Source organism: Vipera ursinii (assembly GCF_947247035.1).
Source record: "Vipera ursinii genome assembly, chromosome: 3".
NCBI lineage: Eukaryota > Metazoa > Chordata > Lepidosauria > Squamata > Viperidae > Vipera > Vipera ursinii.
The window spans coordinates 68,235,268-68,256,918 of record NC_139516.1 but is presented as its reverse complement, the minus strand read 5'-3'; the positions used below and the strand labels follow the sequence as shown (position 1 = coordinate 68,256,918).

At 37.8% G+C, this 21,651-nt stretch overlaps 1 protein-coding gene across 3 annotated transcripts in view; it reads left to right on the top strand.

The window, feature by feature from the left end:
• Nucleotides 1-1,554: 1,554 nt before the first annotated feature.
• ITGB3BP (integrin subunit beta 3 binding protein) overlaps nt 1,555-21,651 on the top strand; it is a 41,207-nt gene continuing 21,110 nt past the window's right edge. For 2 of the 3 annotated variants that reach the window (XM_083359915.1, XM_083359913.1), the window contains exons 1-3: nt 15,704-15,947; nt 16,822-16,860; nt 20,948-21,023. In XM_083359915.1, the coding sequence (XP_083216041.1) occupies nt 15,713-15,947; nt 16,822-16,860; nt 20,948-21,023 (350 nt within the window). In that variant the 5' untranslated portion in view covers nt 15,704-15,712. Of the gene's footprint in view, nt 1,616-12,847; nt 12,891-15,703; nt 15,948-16,821; nt 16,861-20,947; nt 21,024-21,651 lie in introns of those variants that run through there. The other variant, XM_083359914.1, reaches the window with a different exon arrangement.

Sequence of the window (21,651 nt, the reverse complement as noted above, 5' to 3'; positions counted from 1 at the left end):
ATGTAAACATAATTCTGTTATGCTTCAGATAATAGCACATGCCTCCATCTAATGAAGATCTATGCTTATAAACATATTGATTGGGAGCTGCCCAGAATTAATGTTTTAAATAAATAAACCTCAATAAAAGAAATCAATTGCATCTGACAATAAAAATATTACTCAAAAGTGATGATAATTGATAGCTGGGGGAGAGGGGGAAACCAAGGTTTATTTATTCCATAGCGTATAAGAGAGATGAACAAATCACAGGATCATTAAAGGAAAAGGGTAGTTAGAGGTATTGTTGAGTTGCTTTAATGAGAACTTGCTTGATATTAATGGAGAACTAGTTTTATGAATTGGGAAACTGCAATGTTGTATTACTGTATAGAAATGTTGATGTGCTCAACAGATAGCCAGAAATAGGTAAGATTTGGGAGGCTCAGATGCAATGACTCATTTAACATTTAATGTATATCTTAAGTTTACAAATAATTGAGAAGCAGTAACATATATGACTATTAGTACAAGCAACTATACTGCTCAAAAAAATAAAGGGAACAGAAAATAAGACATCCTACTATTAAATACAATACATTGTGTTGTTTAAGTGTTCCCTTTATTTTTTTGAGCAGTATATTTTTGTAGATTCCATGGCCATTGGCCACAGTGCCACTCTTCAAAATCTATAACATATTCCATTGGGTGTAAGGAAACGGCTAATTCCTAGGATATCACATACACTGGTTCACTTATGCAATAAAAAAAATCTTCGTTAGAAATCAATTCCAAAACCCTTTTTTACAAAATTAGTTTTATACTTGGAACTGGCAAAGTAAGTCAAAACATTTCAAGGCCTGTATAAAGAGCTTTTTTCTTTCCAGAGCACAAGCATAACTATTCTTAGAACATCTGAGATAACAACAGATAACATTCACTTTGTATTTACTACAGTATTTTCACACACCTGAAAAAAATTATAGCTAATTTTCCTTTCAGTTAGTCACGACGTTATCTATTCTAAACCTTTGTCGGTGCGCCCACATGTGTATAAGAAGAGTATTGCAATAAATTGCTTGACTGAGAACAGAATAGTTACAGAGAGCGCTAGTCTTCTAGGAACTTTTTTTAAAAAATAAAGAATGAAAGGAGAAAGAGTATTAAAATACCAGACAACAGCCTTAATTTCATCTGTGAAACACCAAAGGACCTAAAACACTGGAATTCTTTTCAGCAAAACTTATAGCTTAGCAGAATTCGTCATAACCCCTAAAGAAAAAATACCAACCCAACTCTGATTATTTTCATTGTGACTCTACTTGATCTTTAAGATGAAATTGGGAGTTTTACGACTGCCTCTTTTCTGCTTCTTGCCACTGCTCGGGAAATTTTATCTTGGTGAGAATCTGATGGTGCTTGAAAAGGGCAAGGGGAGAGCAAAACGAAAGAGGAGAAGGAGTAAGCGAGCAGAATAAGAGACTCGACCACTGATGCTAAGCCAAGCCAAGCCGTTTTCAGGCTGAGGGTTGCTGTTCCCGCCCGGCCCCTTTTGACTGGTGCACCGTTCGGACTTAGGGCGGGAGGCTCAGCGTCGCTGCAGAGGAAAGGCTTTGGAAGCGGTCCTGATGCCGCGGTAAGTCCCGAGCTGAAGCGGGAAATGGTGTGTGTGTGTCTCTGTGTGTCAGTGTCATGTCAGCGCAGAGCCGAGGTTGGGTTTGCTCGTCGCAATTCAATTGACTGTGTTCTGAGAATCCTGTTCAGTAGGTCTTGCGAACGCAGCCAAAGACAAACGGGTTCTGATAATGCCACAGTGTCAGTTAAGGGTGCCTGTTAGCCGGAGGACGGACAGAGACCTCTTTCCCTATTGCATTAATACAGGGGTCTTCAAACTTGGCCCTTTTATGACTTGTGGACTTCAACTCCCAGAATTCCTCAGCCAGACATGTTGGCTGAAGAATTCTGGGAGTTGAAGTCCACAAGTCATAAAAGGGCCAAGTTTGAAGACCCCTGCATTAATATCTGTGTTCCTTTACACCAGGGGTAGGCAACCTTGGCTCTTTTATGACTCATGGACTTCAACTCCCAGAATTCCTGAGCCAGCAGCTGGTTCAGGAATTCTGGGAGTTGAAGTCCATGAGTCATAAAAGAGCCGAGGTTGCCTACCCCTGCTTTACACTGACAGAGGAGTGTATTTAGGTGTGGCTTTTGTTGGTAAGGTGCTAATTTTTGTGTGCGTTTGCCAAGTCAGCTTTTTCACTCTTGGCAGTGCTTGGAAAAGTCGCTGCAGTTTTCTTGAGAAGGTTTTCCGGACGTTGGCTTGCCACTGCTGCTTAGGTCAGAGAGTGACTGGCCCAAGGCTGGTCCGTTGGCTTTGTGCCTAAAGGTAGGATTAGAACTCATGGTCTCCTGGTTTTTAGCCCGATACCTTAACCATTACACTAAGCCAGCGTTTCCCAACCTTAGGAACTTGAAGATGTGTGGACTTCAACTCCCAGAATTCCCCAGGGCTGGGGAATTCTGGGAGTTGAAGTCCACGCATCTTCAAGTTCCTAAGGTTGGGAAACGCTGCACTAAGCTGCCTCTCAGAGTGCTATTAATGCAGGAATATATAGAAATGACTTAGGCAGTTGTGCTTTGAAGTGTGTACAGCCCATGAGCTTCCTCTCATAATAAATATTTCTAACACTTAGCTGAACCGCCTCCACTAGTCTGGTGCCCCCAAATGTATTGCGCTAGCAGCCCAATCATTTCCAGCCCAAGTGACATCAGGTTTTTTGTTTGGGAATGAAATGAAAAGGGCACTAGATTGTGAAAAGCTGCTGTGAACTTATGAGGTAGAATATTAATAATGATAACTTTATTGTCACTTTGAATGTACACCAATCGGCATACATCAAAATGAAATTTCGTTGCATACAGTTCTCAAAGGGTCACCACCTTCGATATATACTCCTTGTTTGTGGCCTGCTCAAATTTCACATTGTCCATTTTAGTCTCTAGGGAGTGAACGATGGCAAACAGGACAGATGGAAATGGGGCTCCATGTGGATTAGCCCTCAAATTCGCTTGTATTCTGACAACCTCGCCTTCTTTCCTTTTTCTGATCCTGACTCTTCCACCTTTTCCTTAAAGAGGCCTTGCTTCTTTTCGCCCCTGGAGCACGCTGCTGGTGCCGCCACCAACTCCTCCAAAAGCCTCTCTCTCTTCCTCTGGGCCTGCCGGCAACCTCATCCAGTTCCTTTGCCCCATAAGTTCCAGGTCCTCTCCTCCTCTGCCTCCTCTGGAAACAGCCCTGATTTGCAATACAATCCATCACTGGGCCAGCAGTCAGATCTTGCTGCTGGTAGAACAAATTCAAACAGCGCCAACGACTTTTAACAGTCTCACCAACAGTTCCAAAACAACTAGCAACTCGCCATGCCAGCAAAGATTGTCGGTCGTATGTTACCTTAGTTCTACCATGTTGCTCAAACACATTAAAATCTTCCTGATCATGTGGCCTATAGCCCTTACTATCCCTCCCAAAACTATTCGCCTTCAAGAGCCAATGCAGCCACAGCCATTCCAGGCGCCGCCATCTCAGGTGAAAAGTGATTTCCATCTGCTTGTTAGAGAGCCAAATAGGTTTTAGCTTGATAAATTAGGAAAAAGTCCTGCTGAGATTTAATGTTTAGGTTGAGGATGTCCTTTCTCTTACCTGAAAAGGTAAAACAAAATGCAGTACATATACCTCACTTTGTTTCTTAGTGTGATTTGAAGCATTTTTTTTCCACCTGTCTTCATTTGATAGTACTTTAGCATTGATGAGAATTCCCATTTAAATGCTTGTCCTAAATATTTACTTTTGAGACTTTATACTATTTCAGAAAAGTTTATATATTTAACATAATAAAAGATGAGGTTACTTTGATGTGTGCACACATCACATTAAATCATGGTGGTTTAGCACAATGTTATTAGGATCTTCAGCAACCTATGATTAAATATATGATCCCAACTATTGTGTAAAGTTTTTATTTTTTAACCAAGCATTCCTCTTGACAGCTGCTGCTGCTGGAAACTCCATACAATAATGATGATCCATTTCACTGACCATTAACTATCGGGGTTGGATTCATACCACATGCTATGCTAGACTATGATTTATGGTTTAATTTGGCAGGCAAATGTAGGTAATGCTATCCTAGTAAGATATGCAATTAAAGTAAAAAGTGAGCAACATCAAACTTGGAATTTATACTAAATGCTAAACCATAGTCTGCTTGATAATTTGGTTGACCTTGGCTTTAAATATTATGTGAACCCAGCCATAATCAACATAGGTATTCATTAGCTATTGCTCTAAAAATGTTCAGGCACACGTACATATGTGATCTGACACATATGTGACGGACCTCTATTCTCCAAGTAATCAATTTTGGGTGAGTGGGAGTTCTACTTAACATGATGAAGGAGAGCTGAGGACTTACACAGGTACTTAAACAGGTAAGTAGACAAGATTTTTTTTTTGTAAAAGGTTTTATTGGTTTTTTACAATAACAACCTTAGTGCCTGGTGTACAGTGTGTTGTCTTGATTCATACATTTTTTAGAAAAGAATATACAATTAATAATAGTTAAACAATAATTAATTTTTATATTTCTATAATTAGTATATCAATTGATAATATATTTCCTTGATCTTCTCTTCACCCAGTAATATTCTCCTCCTACAACATTAAACAAATATAATTTCTAATATTTGATATTTTCCATATTTAAAGGATTAAATAAAAACATTTTCTTCTATATTTATACCAACAATAGTAGAATCCATATATAGCATTTTTTATCAGCTTATGTTATTTTCATAAGAATCATCTTTTTGATTCACCATGTATTTTATTTTCATAATCTTGTTTAAACTCATTCTCCATAATATTCAAACAATTCTTGTCAATCATATTTTTCCCAATATTTAACATCTAAATATTCAATTTTTACATTTAAATATATCACAATATTTTCATATTTCATATATTATAGATACTATACTACTTATCTATAACATCTATCCATCTTTCTAGTCAATTTATATTTCTCTTCTATTTGTAAAAATTACTTAAATCACTATATGTCCTTTTTTTTCAGAGTTCTTATTAAGCCTAATTTCCACTCAGTTTCAATTTCCTTAATCCTAAATCTTTTCAAACTTAATTTGTCTTTAAAATCCAAACTTTTCACTTACAACATCCTAATATTTTTACATTTTGTATCTTATCAAAAAATACTATATTGCTTATATCTCTTATCACACTTATTCTAAAGTCCCTTTATTATTTGTTTATTTAGCCATATTCAAACAAGTATTTACTCATATAATATTCCATCTGGTAGGGCGAATCCAGTCTCTTCAGCCTGTCTCTAATTTTCTTCCTTTGCCAAATTGTTTCCCAAATTAATATTTACAACTTGTCCAGTTCTTATATTTTTGTAATTATTGTTAGGAGTAGGGGATACATAGTAGATAGGATGTATGCTTTTTGTCTCCCAAACAATGATTCTCCTAGCAGTGTCCATTTTTGTTAAGGCTTTTTCTCAGGTTTATTTTGACATTCTAATGCATAAGGCATGATGGCAAACCTTTTAGAGATTGAGTGCCCAAATTGCAACCCAAAATCCACTTATGTATCGTCGGGTGCCGGATGGGTGTGACCCATTGGGTGGGTGTGGCCAATTGGGTGGTCATGGCCCATTGGGTGGGTGTGGCTGCAGTGGTAATGGCAGACTGGGTGGGACTAAAAAGTTCACTCAGTCAATTTCAACTTTGAGAGATCTTTCATTTTTCCTGCAAGAAGTTGAAATTGATTGATTGATCGAAACTCTTTTTTTGGCACACGGAAGTGGAGGCCTAAAGCGAAAAGGTTTTATAAAACCCAGCTGAAGTCCTAGGACTGGGGAGACGGCGCGTGTGCCCACAGAGTGGGCTCTGTGTGCCACAGGTTCGCCACCATGGGCATAAGATATCTTTTCCATATTTATTGTTGTATCCAAGTCTTGTAAGTTTTTTCTTCTTAGTATTAAGTTATAATTCTCTTCATTTGTAACTTCACCAGTTAAATAATTTTTTTCTAGTTCACATTCTGTTGTCTGGATTGTTTGTTCATTCTTTACCATTATTCTTTGGATGTTTTTTCATTGTAGATTTAAGTTAGAAATATATTCACGTATAGCAGACATGTCAAACCCACGCTTTCATGTGACATCGCACAACGTATTGGGACAGATTTGCCATTGCTAGCAATGGGGTGGGTGCAGCTTCCACGTGATATGTCCAGCCCATGGGCTGGCAGTTTGACTCCCCTTCCTTATAGTATCAAAGTTATGTTTAATCTCGTGGTTTAAGTCTTATTGTAGTTTATATCTGTCATAGCATTGCATAAATTTCATCTTGGGAAGTATTTGTCTTGTCTTGAAATGTTTCTAAAGGTCTTTAATGTTTCAGGAGTAGATAATAAGTGTGGTTTTCTATCATTTTTTCATGAGTATGTCATATCCATGTTGTCTCCCCCTTTCGAGTTGTCCATCATAAATGCCATAGTCTCTGTAATTAGCCTTGTCAAGCTAACCAAAACTCAAAATCCATACAGTCCAATTTTGTATAGTTCTTGTTTTTATATATAATTTTTTGTAATACACTGTAATTTTCAGTTGTCAGGGTTTCAGTAAAATCAAAGTTTTATAACAATTCTTTCAGGAGTCAATTGTCAATTCAATATATTTAGCGAGCTTAAATCCTTCCTGTAACTTCCCTTCTCAATAATTTATCATAGATCAACATTTTTAAACAGTTCATAAATTTAAACCACAATCAAAGTATTTCTTTTCCTTCAAACACTTTCCAATCTTATAGTTGCCCCAGTATACAATCTCTTCTCTGTTCCTTAGCAACTATCTTCTTAAAAGTTATTAGAGTTCATGGGAACAGATTTTTTTCTTTGTTTCTGGGCATTGTCTTTAATGTGCTATATTCTCATTGTCCACTTGATGTCAGCAAATATTTATTTTCCTGCTCTTTCAGACAAAAATTTCTTATTTTTCTTTTTTTATGTAATTCAGTCAAAATCCTTTAGAATATAATCTTAGCAGTTTGTTTTAGTTTCTAAGTTTTATCAGACTGTAGTATTTTGAATTTAATTTCAATAAGGTTCTTTTCTCCTTAAAGGTTAATTTGCTGCCTCTGTCTATGGGGGAATGGAAATGTAGTCCCCTCCCCTCACTTTCAGAGGTTGTTTGCTTTGGGGATCTTTCCCAGAGACTAGTTGTAAAATAAGAGAGAGAAGATCAAATACTCTCATCAGTTCCAAGCATGCTGTTCACCGGTTCTCTTGGACTTCGGCTGCAGTAGCTTGGGCTACATGCTGGCATGTGGCTAGCCTTTTCCCAGATCAAACGAAGCGATTGCCATCACTTCGTGATCAACAGGGCGCCCCTCCTTTGCGATCAACTCTCCGGGGCAACTTCAGACCCATTTAGGATCCCCCTGGCAGGGCTCTCGTGCAGCAATGCGCTATGAGCGCAAACCGGACGTCTGACAAGATTTTTTTTATTATTATATTATTTGGCCCTGATACTATGAAGAGTTTTTATTTTTAAACTATGCTGGGTCTATTTCAGGATTTGCTGTACATTTTATAGTTCTTTAAAATCAGGGATGCAGAAAATATGGTCCAAAATCTGTGGAAAATCTTGCACCAAAAGGCAAGACAAGAAACAGTGGTTGGAAACTCACCAAGGAGAGAAGCAACCTAGAGCTAAGAAGACATTTCCTAACAGTGAGAGCAATAAACCAATGGAATAGCTTACCTTCAGAAGTTGTGGGTGGTCCATCACTGGAGGCTCAAAAAGAGACTGGATGACAATTTGTCTGAAATGGTATAGGTCTCCTGCTCAAGCAGGGGGTTGAACTAGAAGACCTCCAAGGTCCCTTCCAATTCTACTATGCTATATTCTGTGTTCTGCATGTGACTCATTAATATTTCAGATTTCCCAAAATGACTTGAATCAAATTCTAGATCTTGTATTTCCATTGCTGAGAGATTATGAGGTATAGTATAATGGATATTTGAAGTATTTCAAGAAGCTTAATGTATCCATAGAAATGGTGATAGTAATAATTTATTATGGTTGACTGGGATTCTCAGAGTTGTTCATATAATTTCTACTTTGAATAAAACCAAGAACAACTTAAAGTTATAACTAGGTCACTGAGGCAACCAGGGCATGTTTAATTTATAGACAGTGTAACAAATTTTAACTACGGTACATTCAAAGAAATAAAATGTACAGGTATGATAAAAACAACTGTACCAAAAATAATTCAAAATTGGATACTTTGCGAACTAGGGAATTATGAAGCAAGAACTGGGGTTCTTATAGAGGGAGCTACAGGCCATGAGCAATGGATTCAATGATTCTTTTCCCACAAGGGTACAATCTCCACTTATAAAGAGTTTTTTTGTGTAGTATTTGCACTTGAGATCAGCTTTTGGAAGGATATTGAAATAGGTTAGTGTTCTTTTGAGTTTAAACCTTATTTGGTTTAAATATCTTGCTGGTTGAAAAAAGCAGCTGACTACTCAGAAACACTTTCTTAGGGCAAATTGGCCTGATTAGGCTTCCAATTTTTTAGGACTTTTAAAGTGTATGATTGTCATAGAAATATGAATTCTAGCTGCTTTTCATGTAATGCAGATTCTACATGTTTTTCGGGTAGACTTATTGATGTAACAGTGGTAGATTTCTTGAGGTTAAATGAGCAGAACAGCTACGGTATATGTTGCTGTTTTGGATTGCTGATTCTCAAGATGGCCAAAAAATGAATATACAATGATTCTTAACATAATGGGTTTCAGACTGCTAAGAAAGTTATAGGATTTCCTTCAGAGCAAAAAACTCTATTGCTGGAATAGGCAACTTGATGCCCTAAATTAGAAGTTCACTATGGGAAGCTATTCAAAACATGCCAATTTTCCAATATCATGTCACACCAGCTTTAATGAATGGGTATATGTGTACCTTACCTCATAAGAGCATAAGAATTCCATGCCACAACTGAGCCTATGCTCAAAAGACAAGGTTGTTAGTTCCAGGCTGTTAATCATTTATGATAGATTCTGTTGAAATCATCTGAGCAAGAGTGTTATGACTTTCACATGACTGGATTTCTTTGGAAACTAAATATAATTAAAACAGGCTTATGTATATTTACAGGGCCCTATATTTACAGGTATAGGGACGCAGTGGCTCAGTGGGTTAGGACGCTGAGCTTGTCGATCAGATGGCAGTTTGGCGGGTCGAATCCCGAGTGCCGCGTAACAGAGTGAGCGCCTGTTACTCATCCCAGCTTCTGCCAACCTAGCAGTTCGAAAGCACGTAAAAATGCAAGTAGAAAAATAGGGACCACTACGGTGGGAAGGTAACAGCGTTCCGTTTGCCTTTGACATCTAGTCATGCCGCCCACATGACCACGGAGACGTCCTCGGACAAGCGCTGGCTCTTCGGCTTTGAAACGGAGATGAGCACCGGCCCCTAGAGTCGGAAACGACTAGCACGCATGTGTGGGGGAACCTTTAAAAGGTAAAGGTAAAGGTTCCCCCGCACATGCGTGCTAGTCGTTTCCGACTCTAGGGGCCGGTGCTCATCTCCGTTTCAAAGCCGAAGAGCCAGCGCTTGTCCGAAGACGTCTCCGTGGTCATGTGGCCGGCATGACTAGACGCCAAAGGCGCACGGAACGCTGTTACCTTCCCACCGTAGTGGTCCCTATTTTTCTACTTGCATTTTTACGTGCTTTCGAACTGCTAGATTGGCAGAAGCTGGGACGGGTAACAGGCGCTCACGCTGCTATGCGGCACTCGGGATTCGACCTGCCAAACTGCCGATCTTCTGATCGACAAGCTCAGCGTCCTAACCCACTGAGCCACTGCGTCCCTTATGGGGAACCTTTACCTTTACCTTTATATTTACAGGGCCCTGTATTTTAAAAGGGAACATACTGCTAAGAATCTTGTAAAATTGTTTTAGCTTTATCAATAGAAGAAAATATATGCAGCTTAAGGTTGAATTGTGGAGTCCTTGGTGCTCTCTGAGCTTAGTTGTTTGCTCATAGATGTTTCATTACCTGACTAGGTACCATTGTGGTGTTTGCTGTGGTTTATATACAGTAGCCTGTCTTGTCAGTGTTGGTAAGGGAATGGTGTTCTCCTTGGTACCCTGATCCTGAAAGCCTGTGAAGAATTAAGGAAGCCTAATCAAGGAAGTGTAATGAGAAAACTATGCCCCCACTGACAATGGCAAGGCAAGTTGCTGTTTATAAACAAGGAGCAAACACCACACTCAGTAGCACACAGTGCACTCGGTACACTGTGCCTAGTCAGGTAATGAAATATCTGCAAAGAAAGAACCAGGTTCAGAGAACACTAAAGACTTGACTTGATTGTCCCTTGGCAAGAATACGAATGGCTCTTAACTGTGAAAACATAAATACCATATAACTTAGCTTATTCTTTTTATACACAAAAATGTTTTTTCAGTAATCCCTTTTCAAAATAATTGTAAAATCAAATCTAGCAATATAAAGTCATGCTTCAAAGATGTCCTTAAACATTTCTCAGTATGTTTCATCTCAAAGAATAAAGTGAAAATATTTTGTGGAAGATTGGCTTGAGCTTTGGCCTTCCTTACATATTTTTACATGGAAGCATGTCACATTGCATTCAGTAGGACTTACCTTTTGAGAAGATGAGGATAAGCTACCTCCCACACTGTAATACATTTCGTTCATTCACTGTCCCATTTGGCTTTTTGATCTGAATGATAAACCAGTCCTGCTTAAATAAAAGGTATTTTCTGCTCCTCTAACTGTATGATATAGAAGAGCAATACAAAAGAAATGTAATAAATGCTTCTCACATTATGCTTTCTTTTTCACAATGTAGCCTTGAATGGATGCCCCTTCGCTTTCCCATTTAAGAAATGTCATTCCTTAAATCTGCAAAGGTCTTTGCAACTGTTGAGTTTTACTATTATTGCATAGGGGAAATATGTACCTAAAACAATTGTCTAACAGAAATGTGGCAAAATGACTTTTCTTCTCACGGTAAAGTGGTAATTTCTTGGACTGAGAATGGCTAACGAGTTCAGCTATTTCCAAGTTTTCAGCATCTCCACAGGCAGAGGAAAGAAAATTTGGGTGTGCTGTAACTCTGCTGCCACCCAAAGTCTTTGACAGATTTTAAATAGTATGCTGCTTGACCAGTCTATCGTTTTTCCTAGATTTTTTTTTCAGTTTGCTATACTGTAGTTTAATGGGATTTTCATGCAATTTGCCATTTATTCTAATCATAAAGCTATCTTGGGTCCAGATTCCACTGTACTTTTGCTTCCAGCTTTCTTTGAAGTCCACCATAAAAACTTCCATCATAACATGCCTTAGTGTGGAATGCAAATGCATGCATGTCCCCTACAGCATCTTTGCAGAGTGAATGTATTAATGTACACAGTGTTTCCTTGCTGCCTCTGAGATACAGAAGATGTAATGGAGTCTGCATTCTTTAAGCAAGACAGGGCACTATATTTAAAAAGAACATGCCGTTAAGAATTTTATCCAATTCTTTCAGCTTTGATTGTATCTTGGCAAGAATGCAAGTAGCTTTTAACATGAAAAATGTAAATGCCATATACTATATAGCATTGCTTGTTTGTTTTAAAGACAAAAATGTTTTTCATTTTCATTTTAAGCTAGCAATATATAAAGTCGTACTTCAAAGATGTCCATAAACGTTTCTCATATGTTTCATCACAAAAAATAAAGTAAAAAAATATTTTGTGGGTGATTAGCTTGGTCTTTGGCTCATAAGTGTCATTTATGCCGGTAATTTTTTGTAAGGTTTACTCTTTCTAGCACTGTGGTTGTTTGGAAACAGAAAAATTGGCCTGTTTCCAATGTGATACCTGTAATGTTCTTTTCTAAAATGAAAATCCCCTGCAAATCTTATTTAATCTAAAATTATCTTATGATACATTTATTAAATGATTGTAAAGGTTCTTAGTTGTTTAGTTGCTTTACAGGAAAAAAAGTGATACCTCCTTATAAAGATTTAAGGAAGTACATTGAAAATTGGAGTTATCTCTGGGAACAATAGTCTTAATTTACCTTGACCTTTCTTTCTTTAAAGTATTTAGTCTGCATTCAATAAAATTCTGACGACCACTCTTTAGAAGACAGCTGTACAATCTAAAATATTATAAATATTCAGCTTTTCATTCCTAGTATTGCCACTAACAACTGGGCATCCAGTTCAGGAAAACAGATTTTGCAGAAGAAGCTGGCACGTTCCTGAATCAGTACAGTGAAAAATGCAAGAAAATGTTTTCTTATGGTTTAGGGACCTGTAAAGTCAGAGAGCATCTGTTCCTTAATTCAGTCATAGTCTAGCAGCACTGAATCATGTTGAGCTGAAATAAAAGAATTGCTTTTTTCACCTTGAAAAATAACAAGGTAAGTTACTATGCAATTCTGTATAGCAATGTTCATTATTAGTACTTTATAGTTAATAAATATTTTGGGTAATCTGATATTGATGTCCTGTTTGATCCAGTTGTATGCCACATGTGAGAAAACAGCACAAATGTGATCAGTTTTCAAAGCAGTATTTACCATCTTGTTCATGTATACCTGTATGAGGTTAGCTCTTATTGTAAGAAAATGTTGCTTGCATGTGGTTAGGGTTAGTTAATGGGGATTACTACTAGCTACCAGTGAAGGATGTTCTTAGATTAAAATTTCCCTTTGAGCAGTAATAACACTTGCTTTCCTTCTTTTGTAGTGCTAAAAGAGCTTTGAAGCTGGAAAATCTTATTCCAGAAAAAGTAAGAATATTTTTGTTTTTCTGTCCTGTGTTTAAATTTGTAAATTATTTTGTAGAAAATGTGTGGGTGTATAAATGAGCAACAGTTCAGAGAAATCATAACTCAATAATCAATTATAATATATATCTTAATGTATATGAAGTGATTGCTAGAGACCTTTGAAGGCAGTGCTATTTTATATAATATTCTGACTTTGTATGAAACAATTGACTATAACTAAAGAAATATAGCGCTATTCTTTGTTTTGTTATATTCAAATCTCTCCAGCGCCAAATGTTTTTTATGACATTGTTTATTAGAAATTAGCTTTATAATTGCTGAAACAAATGCACTGCTATCTGAATGTACATATAACAATATGTAATTATGATAATACTATAATCTGCATATTATAAACTGTGAAATTGAAAGCAAAACAATAAAGACATTTTTATGATGAGAATGTAATTAGTTGAGAGAAGTAGATTAACATAAAATAATATACTGTAACCTTGTAATAAATTACCCATACAGTTATCACAATAAAAATGAAATTATATTTTTTCTGGGTTTCTTTCTTGTTCTCCCTCTTTGGTAAAATGTGGCACTGTGTGTTTCTAGACACACTGTGCCATGACATATACCAGTTTATTTTCTTCCAATGCCAGTTGTGGGAGTTTCTGTGAAGCTTAGCCAGGTAGCTTGTGGAAGAGAAGAAATAATAGGAAAATGTATCAAAATGTGAATAAAATGAATCTCCAGTTTTGTCTGCACGTGCCATTTTTTTATTTTGCAGAAGATTTGCTATAGCCTTAGCTAAACTGAAAATCTGACTGTATTAAGATATGTATACTTTCTCTTTGTATTGAAACAAAAGTGACAAAATAGCAATAACAATCATTAGCAATGTAATTTGCAATTTCATTTTCTGTTATTCATTATTTGCAGTACATACAGCTGTGACTGTAATTTTGCATCTGCTTTCTAGGTCCGAAGGGTGTTTTTGGAAACAAGCGATCCAGCTTGAAATTATTTTATTCCACCCTAAAGCTGCTTTTTCTTCTGAAATGGAAATTTAAAAAGGGGGAAATATTTATTTTAAGAATAATTATTTGGCATGTTTGCTCAGTCAGACCTCTTGCTGCAGGTTTATAATTTCATTAATTTTTCAAAAATCAGAGGTAAAATTAATCGTGAAAATTGGGAGAACTACCTTTTTGCTCAAGAGTAAAAACTGTATTGCTAAATGTTGCAGGAAAGGGTTCAAATTACAAGACTGCTATAATATATCTCATACAGAGGTAACTTCTGTGGGCTGTTTTGAGAATATATGTAGGTGATAGAAAGTTTGATTTATAATCCTAAGAATTAAGTTCTGAATGTCCTTTATTTCTTATTTCATTCTACTTTTCCTCCTTCCCCTCTCACTTTCCCCTAAATTTTGAGTAGTAAAACGGGCGTTAGAAATGTCTATTTATATGACATTTATTAAATATTGAATTAATAATCATAATAAAAACTTGCGGCTATCAGGCCCAAGCCCATTAGACAGCAAAATCCAATTGACTCCAATCCTTAATGGCTTACACCTAATAGATAGAATCTTGCCAGATTAAAGCTATAACCTTCTAACCTAATAGATATACCCCTGAGAGCTTATAGCGTGTTGCTTCCTTGAATTTCTTCATCCTCCTCCCATCCAGTTCAGGACTGTTCAGTCTTACTTTGGGCTTCTCTCTGGAGTGTACCATCGCCTTCATGGTAAACCATAGTGCTTTTACCAAAATCCCCCCCCCACACACACACACACTACTTCAGGTGTACATACTATTACAAGAGCAAAGAGATTTTCAATTATAAATGAGCAATAAACATTATCAATGTTTTATACACACATACACACTATAATTTTTAGCAATATGGAGATGTGGAAAGGAACATGGAATTTTATATTAAATAGCCTCATGCTTAGTTATAATGTGATGATGGAAGAAAAAAGCAATAGTTCATTATATTCACATTCTGACTTCCATCTTTGTAATGCATCTGTTGAGGTTGAAGATTCCCTTTCTCCTGAGTCATCTATAAGCAGCATCTGAGTGTTTGGTGATGCCTGCCTCATGATTTCATTTCATGATTAGTAGCATCATCCAATTCTGAGGTGATAGTGGGTATGTAGTAGATTGATTGGGGAAGGCTAGGCTATTGTCAGCCTTTTTTTAAAGTTGAAATAACATCTGGAGTAAAATGTGAAAGGTAAGGTAGCAGCTTCCCTCTAAATAGGGCGGTGACAGGATGATTAAGAGGTTAGTTTGTATAGCACAGTCTAAATCAAAGTCAATATCAGACAAGAGAAAATCTTGCCTTTGAGGACCATGCTGCTTAACTCTTGGGTCCTACTGTAGGCTGAAGCCTATAGAAGTAATCCCATCTTCTTGGAACTGTATTGAACAGGTACATTAGGCAGTTACAATGCCCTCTAAGTCAGTGGTTCTCAACCTGTGGTCATTGGACACCTGGGGCTCCACAATGTTTTCATAGGAGGTCCACAAAAGCTTGAAGAAATGTTATGATTGAAATATTGATTTAAATCTTGGGGGTCTGTGGCCACAAAAGCTATTTAAAGGGGGTCCATGATGAAAAAAAATTAAGAACCACTGCTCTAAGTTGTTGTCAGTTAGGTCCAGCTGAGGGATAAGCTATATCACTGGGGAATTCTTGCTAAATCTGGAGTCTGTTCTTGTTCTTAAATCTGGAGTCTGTTCTAAAGATTTATTAACTGAGCATAAAGTGGATCATTGGTGTGGGGGAGAGAAGGATAGTTACATTCTCTTTGCACTGCAATGACTATTTTAAATAATAAGTGTATAGGCATTGAAAGGGAGAATGTGATGATGCTTTTTACTGCAGGAAAAATGTTCTTTGTTGTTTTTTTATTGGTCCAGGTGCCAGCAACATCATCAGTAAAAGGAAAGAAAAATGGCCCTTTTTCACCAATGACAGGAACATGTCTACTCAGTGCATTTTCAAGCCCCAGGAGTAATCATGTCAAAGAACAGAGAAATGACCTATCAAATGGTTAGTTGAACATTCTGTTCTACTTACTGTAGAACTTTTCTGGTTATTGATCAAGTCAGGTTCTTGATTTAGTAATTTATGTCTATGGTTACATAAATAACTATCATTTCTTTTTAATTCTCTTTATTTCTCTCTCACACACACCCCTCAATGAAATTGGATTATGAGGATAATATTGAAATCTCACTAATTTACTCAAGTCGATTTGCAAATATTAAGTTGTTAAAAATAATAAAACTGGAACAAAAAAAATGCAGTGGCAAAATTGTGGCCAAAAAATATCCTACATGGGTCAAGAGTTGAGCCAATTTTGAGGAAGCCTTTGTTTTGTTAGTCAAGTACAGAAAGAAAATATTCTTTGGAAATGTATGGCTTAATAAGGTGAATCTATGCCCTTTGTACATTGTATTGTAAGTTAGAGCTACTTTGTAAAAAAAACAGTTATACAAGTTGAAGAATTTATCATATTCACTCAGTAATTCCTGTCTTCTTAGCTGAATATTGATAATAGATTTATCTATATTCATAATAGTGTGATCTATAACTTCAAAACTCCAAATATTGGATTTCCTGAATCAATCTTTTATCGACAGTATACAAAGCATTTGCTTTTACCAACTCTATGATTTCTAGTTTGTGTAGCACATGTGTGTGTGACATAGAGACTGATTGAATTTTTCATATGCCTGCACTCTTGAGTGAGGAAAAAAGGAGAAATGCCTGAAGTAAAATTCCCTGAACATTAAGTGTCAAAGGCAAAGGTGAGTGTGTGCTATATTTCCATGCTGTAATTAAGTATGGGCACATGTTCTCAGCTGACATTTAGATGGATAATTATACAGCAAAGCCTCAGTAGCTTTCCTTTTTTTTTCAGATTATTCAAGCTGCAAAAATAATGCTGAGGAATTGGATGGTAAGCTGTTTCTTTATTCTTCTCTTAATGCTAAATTTAATTTCTTACAAATAGTGTGTACATAAATAAGTTATGTGTGTATTAGGATAAAGATGTCATAATGCATAGTTGGAAATTGAAACATTTTAAAAATAGTAAATGATATTTTCTTCAGTGTCTCTATATCATCTCTGTTTTGACATTTTACTTGGCCTTAAGCCTGATTTAAGGCAAGGTTTTAAATAAAAATCCCTTATTGTTCCACATACCTTCTTAATGCATGTTACGCTACAGGTAGGCCTCATATAACAACTGCAGTTGGGACCTATAACTCCGTGGTTAAGTGAAGTGGCTGTTAAGTGAAACTTCACATGACTGCACCAGACTTAGTCCACCACTTCTGCTGTGGTTGTGAAATTAATCGGCTGCGGTTGTTAAGCACAAGATCACATGGCCACAGTTTGTCACTTGTTGCCAGATTCTCCATTGACTGTTGGAAGCTGGCTCTGAAGCTTGCAAATGGTGATTCTGTGATGCAGGATTGTAAATGTGTGCCACCCAAATTGTCACATTTACCACGGGGATGCCATGATACTTGTAAGTTTGAGGACCAGTTATAAAACTACTTTTTCAGTGCCATAATAAATCTGAATGGTTGCTAGACAGGGCAGCCATTAACCAAGGACTGCCTGTATTTTCTGTTTCTGATCCCACACAGACTCTAAAATCAGATTCCCCCTAATGTCCCTGTAGCTCTCATTCCAGAAGGCCTCAAATCAGGGGTGTCAAACTCAATTTTATTGAGGGCCGCATCAGCATTGCGGTTGCCCTCAGGGGGCCGGGTGGGTATGGCCAGGGTGGGCGTGGCCTACTGGGTGGGCGTGGCTGGGGCCTGGGCAGGAGTGGGACAGATCTGAGGGTCTCTGGCAGAAGGAGGGTCTCTGGGCCAGGGCCAAGGCAGTGGGGGCCGTTCCCTCACTGTGTGCAGGATGGCTTCGCGGGCCACATGAAACCACTTTGCGGGCTGGATCTAGCCCCCGGGCCTTGTGTTTGACATGTCTGCCTTAAATAATTGGCTGTTCTCCCAGGCTTCGTGCTAGGATGGTCAGGATTTGTTTGAGAGGGTCAAAGGTTTTGTCGTTGGTTCTTAGTATTTATCACTTTCTTATTTGTTTTTGTAACTATTACATTGTGTTTACTATTATATTTTGTTTTATTATGCCTCTCCCAAAGTGATTTTGGAGTTGGATGGTGCCTAAATTGAATAAATTAAAACAAAATAAAATAAACTAATATATGATCCCATAGCTAGTATTCTGCCCATATTAGCATGACATAATAACAGGCTATTTTGCTAATTTAATTAGATTTCTAAGCAATTAATGTTTTAAAAATGGATTTGAATCCCAACAAATCCCTTTAATGGCTATACATAAATGCAGAAATCTGTGAGTGCCAAATTCAGTGACCAAATAGAAAGGTAATTAATATACTTTAACGAGAGAGAGCTTTATTTCTGTATCAAATATGGGAAAGGACCAGGTTTCTCAGACTAATAATAGTTATTCAGGAACCAGGAGGACACATTTTGCAATTGTTCAAGACTATTTTTCCAGGATGTTCAGGGCATTCAGCTTAGGTCCAGTATAAAAGGCACTGTTATTCATGAATCAAACATAAGGTCCATCTGATCGTGTTTCGAACACAATTTAAATTTGGGAACGTTGTAATCTGCAGAAAGGTTGCGTGTAGAGATCCTGCAGCCTTTCTCTACTTCAGTTCTGCAGTTAAGATATATCCCTGAAGGAATAAAATGGCAATGTTCTAGATTTTAAAATTTTAAGCCATGACTTTGACGCGCATACAATCAGTAGATCCAGCGTAGTGCAGGAAAACACTTCTAATGATATTCACATGGTACTTTGTACCTCATCCACCTCTTTTGCTTTCAGATAGCCTTTAACTCTCCCTTAGCTGGAATCATTTGGTATCCCAAGACTTGGGAGCAAGCCGTGCTCAGCGGTTCGCCACCTCCTACTCGTGCTCTGTGTGCTAAGCACTAATTTTGTTGCCTCTTCTTTTAAGCCCAGTCCATCCTGCTTCCCAGAGGGAGGCGACATAGACCACACAGTGGATTATCACTTTGCCTTATTCCTTAAGGGCAGGAGAGGAAAAATAATTGAGCCAGCCGGCTTCAGAATGGAGACTCACATGAGCCCAGTCATGTTGCCTGTATTGTCCCTTCCTGTTAATTTGAACACGATGCAGATGACGACATTTTAGTTTTCTGAATATAACTGTTGCGATTCTTTTGAGTGAATGGTCGTTGAGCTGAATTCACGTGCGAATGGACGTTTGTTGCTTGTTTTTGGCTTGATCTCCCCATCCTGTGTTAGGCTATGGGCATATACTTCTTATTCAATTTGCCACCAAGACAGACTGCAAGGATAATATTTGGCCAGAATCTCAACAGCAGCTATTTAGTTGCTCGGATTTTTATCCCAATCCTCTCCGTGACATTCTCTCTTGGCAGCTTCTGTAACTAAAAAGATAAAAGCCGTAATCCTAAAGCCCTAACCATTATTAAAATAGTGCAAATAAAATAAAGGTAATTGATAATCCATGGCAACAGCAATCCTGTTACATAAGCAAAATCCAGACCCCACCCCCACCCCTCCAAAAAATATTTTGATTTTCCTCCTGAATTTAATAGGAGGGGTCCATTCTTACATTGGTTGAAGACTTCTTGATACTCTGAGCCAGCCACAAAAGACAAATGTCCTGTCTATTTAGCATGCTTATTACTCCAAAGTGTAAGTTTCCATTCGAAACAGAGAGGCCTGAAGGTAACTAGAACTCAAACGATGAAATACTTGATAGGTGATAACCAGAATGTGCCTGGAAACATGTACATGACCAGTTCAGGACCAAAGACAGTGTTAGCTGACTTAGCTTTTGTCTGTCTGCACCCTGATTGCCACATTTGACAAGGTGAATTGAAACCTCCAAATACTCCTTAAAAGGCAACCATGTGCAGAGTGCATTACATTAACTCAAGCACAGGGTAATGAGGGCATGAGTGACTATTGCCATAGCATCGGCTCCAGAAGCAGACTGGTCGCCGAGTCAAAGCTGAACATAAGCATTCAGAAGCCTTTCACACTGCACATGTTTGTTTCCAAGCCCCCTTAAGGATTAGTTTTAAATTATGCAACCAGAGAGTAGAAAACAGTAAAGAGAGGGAAGAATCTATGGCTTGGAACCCCTCCATGCTCTTTGTAACTTTCTTGGTTAAAGGATGGATTTGGGGTTTTGAGGAAAGAAAATAATAATAATAATTATAATAATAATAATAATAAGAAGAAGAAGAAGAAGAAGAAGAAGAAGAAGAAGAAGAAGAAGAAGAAGAAGAAGAAGAAGAAGAAGAAGAAGAAGAAGTAGTTGGAAGGGACCTTGGAGGTCATCTAGTCCAACCCCCTGCTCAGGCAGGAAACCCTATACCATTTCAGACAAATGGCTGTCCAGTCTCTTCTTAAAAACCTCCAGTGTTGGAGCATTCACCACTTCTGGAGGCAGGTTGTTCCACTGGTTAATTGCTCTAACTGTCAGGAAGTTTCTCCTTAGTTCTAGGTTGCTTCTCTCCTTGACTAGTTTCCATCCGTGCTTCTTGTCCTGCTTTCTCCCCTATCTCCATGATACAAAAAGTTCTAGTTCTCTAGTTGAATTCCTTTTTCCAGATCCTTTGAGCTTTCTCTGGCTAGAGAGGAAAATACACCCCTAACGTAAAAGCCACTGTTTGGGAATTAAACCTCTGTTCTGTAGAAAAATGTTTGCCTATCTTACCCAGCTATTGCAATGAGAGTGACTGCTAAAAAGTGTCATGGTTGCTAAGGGACTGACTTTCCATAGGGTTTTCCTCACTTTGGGGTGATACTGCACATATTACATGGCACGGTGACATTGAATTAAAATCAAAGTCTGTGTGCTGTTTCCTTTCAGTGGTTTCAAAATTATTGGGATAATCTTTGCATATTCTCCGTTGAATATTTTTTCAAACCATTTCAAATTGAGTGTCTTGTTATTTCTACTTCTTTAATTCTCTTTCTAGAAATCAGAGTGTCTTCCGAAGTTCTGCCAATCCAATCCAACAGAAAGGAGCAGCATCAAATGAAAGACGATGACAAGTAAGGTTTTCTGTGGGAGTGATTATCACGATGTTCCAACTGCAGGTGATTTGGGAGTCTTCAAAGCATTAGCGCTTCTAGATGACATATGTACAAATACTTTTTTTTTGCACTAGTATTTCCTGTGCATTTCCATGTTTTAATGTTCCAAATGACACATTCATCCAAAGGATTGGCAAGGGAGAATAAGACCCTCACTTTTACCATGCGTGTCGTATTTTTCCCTTTGTATTTTATGTTATGTCATTGAAAGTTGTGAACTGGGTTAAATCATTTATTAGCTAAGGATGGTGATTGTAACCCGAATTCCCATCACAAAGTAATGTCGTGAAGCACAAAGTCCATCCCATTATTTAGTGGCAGAAATTTCAGCAGTCCCCATTGGTATGGTTAATTGAATTCCCCTGGTGGGGACCCACTCCAATCCAAGCCATTCCTGACTTGGTTCCTCCCAGCCCTGAGCCTCAGTAAAATAAGGGATTTTCTCCTCTTGGAGTCCCCCCATTTGCCTAGCTCCTCCCCCTGCTCTTTTGGACACCCTGCATAGTGACACACTTCAGCAGCAGTGGCAGCTCTGGGACTGACGTAAAAGTTCAATGCTTTCAGCAGAGTCAGCTGGCCTTGGGCC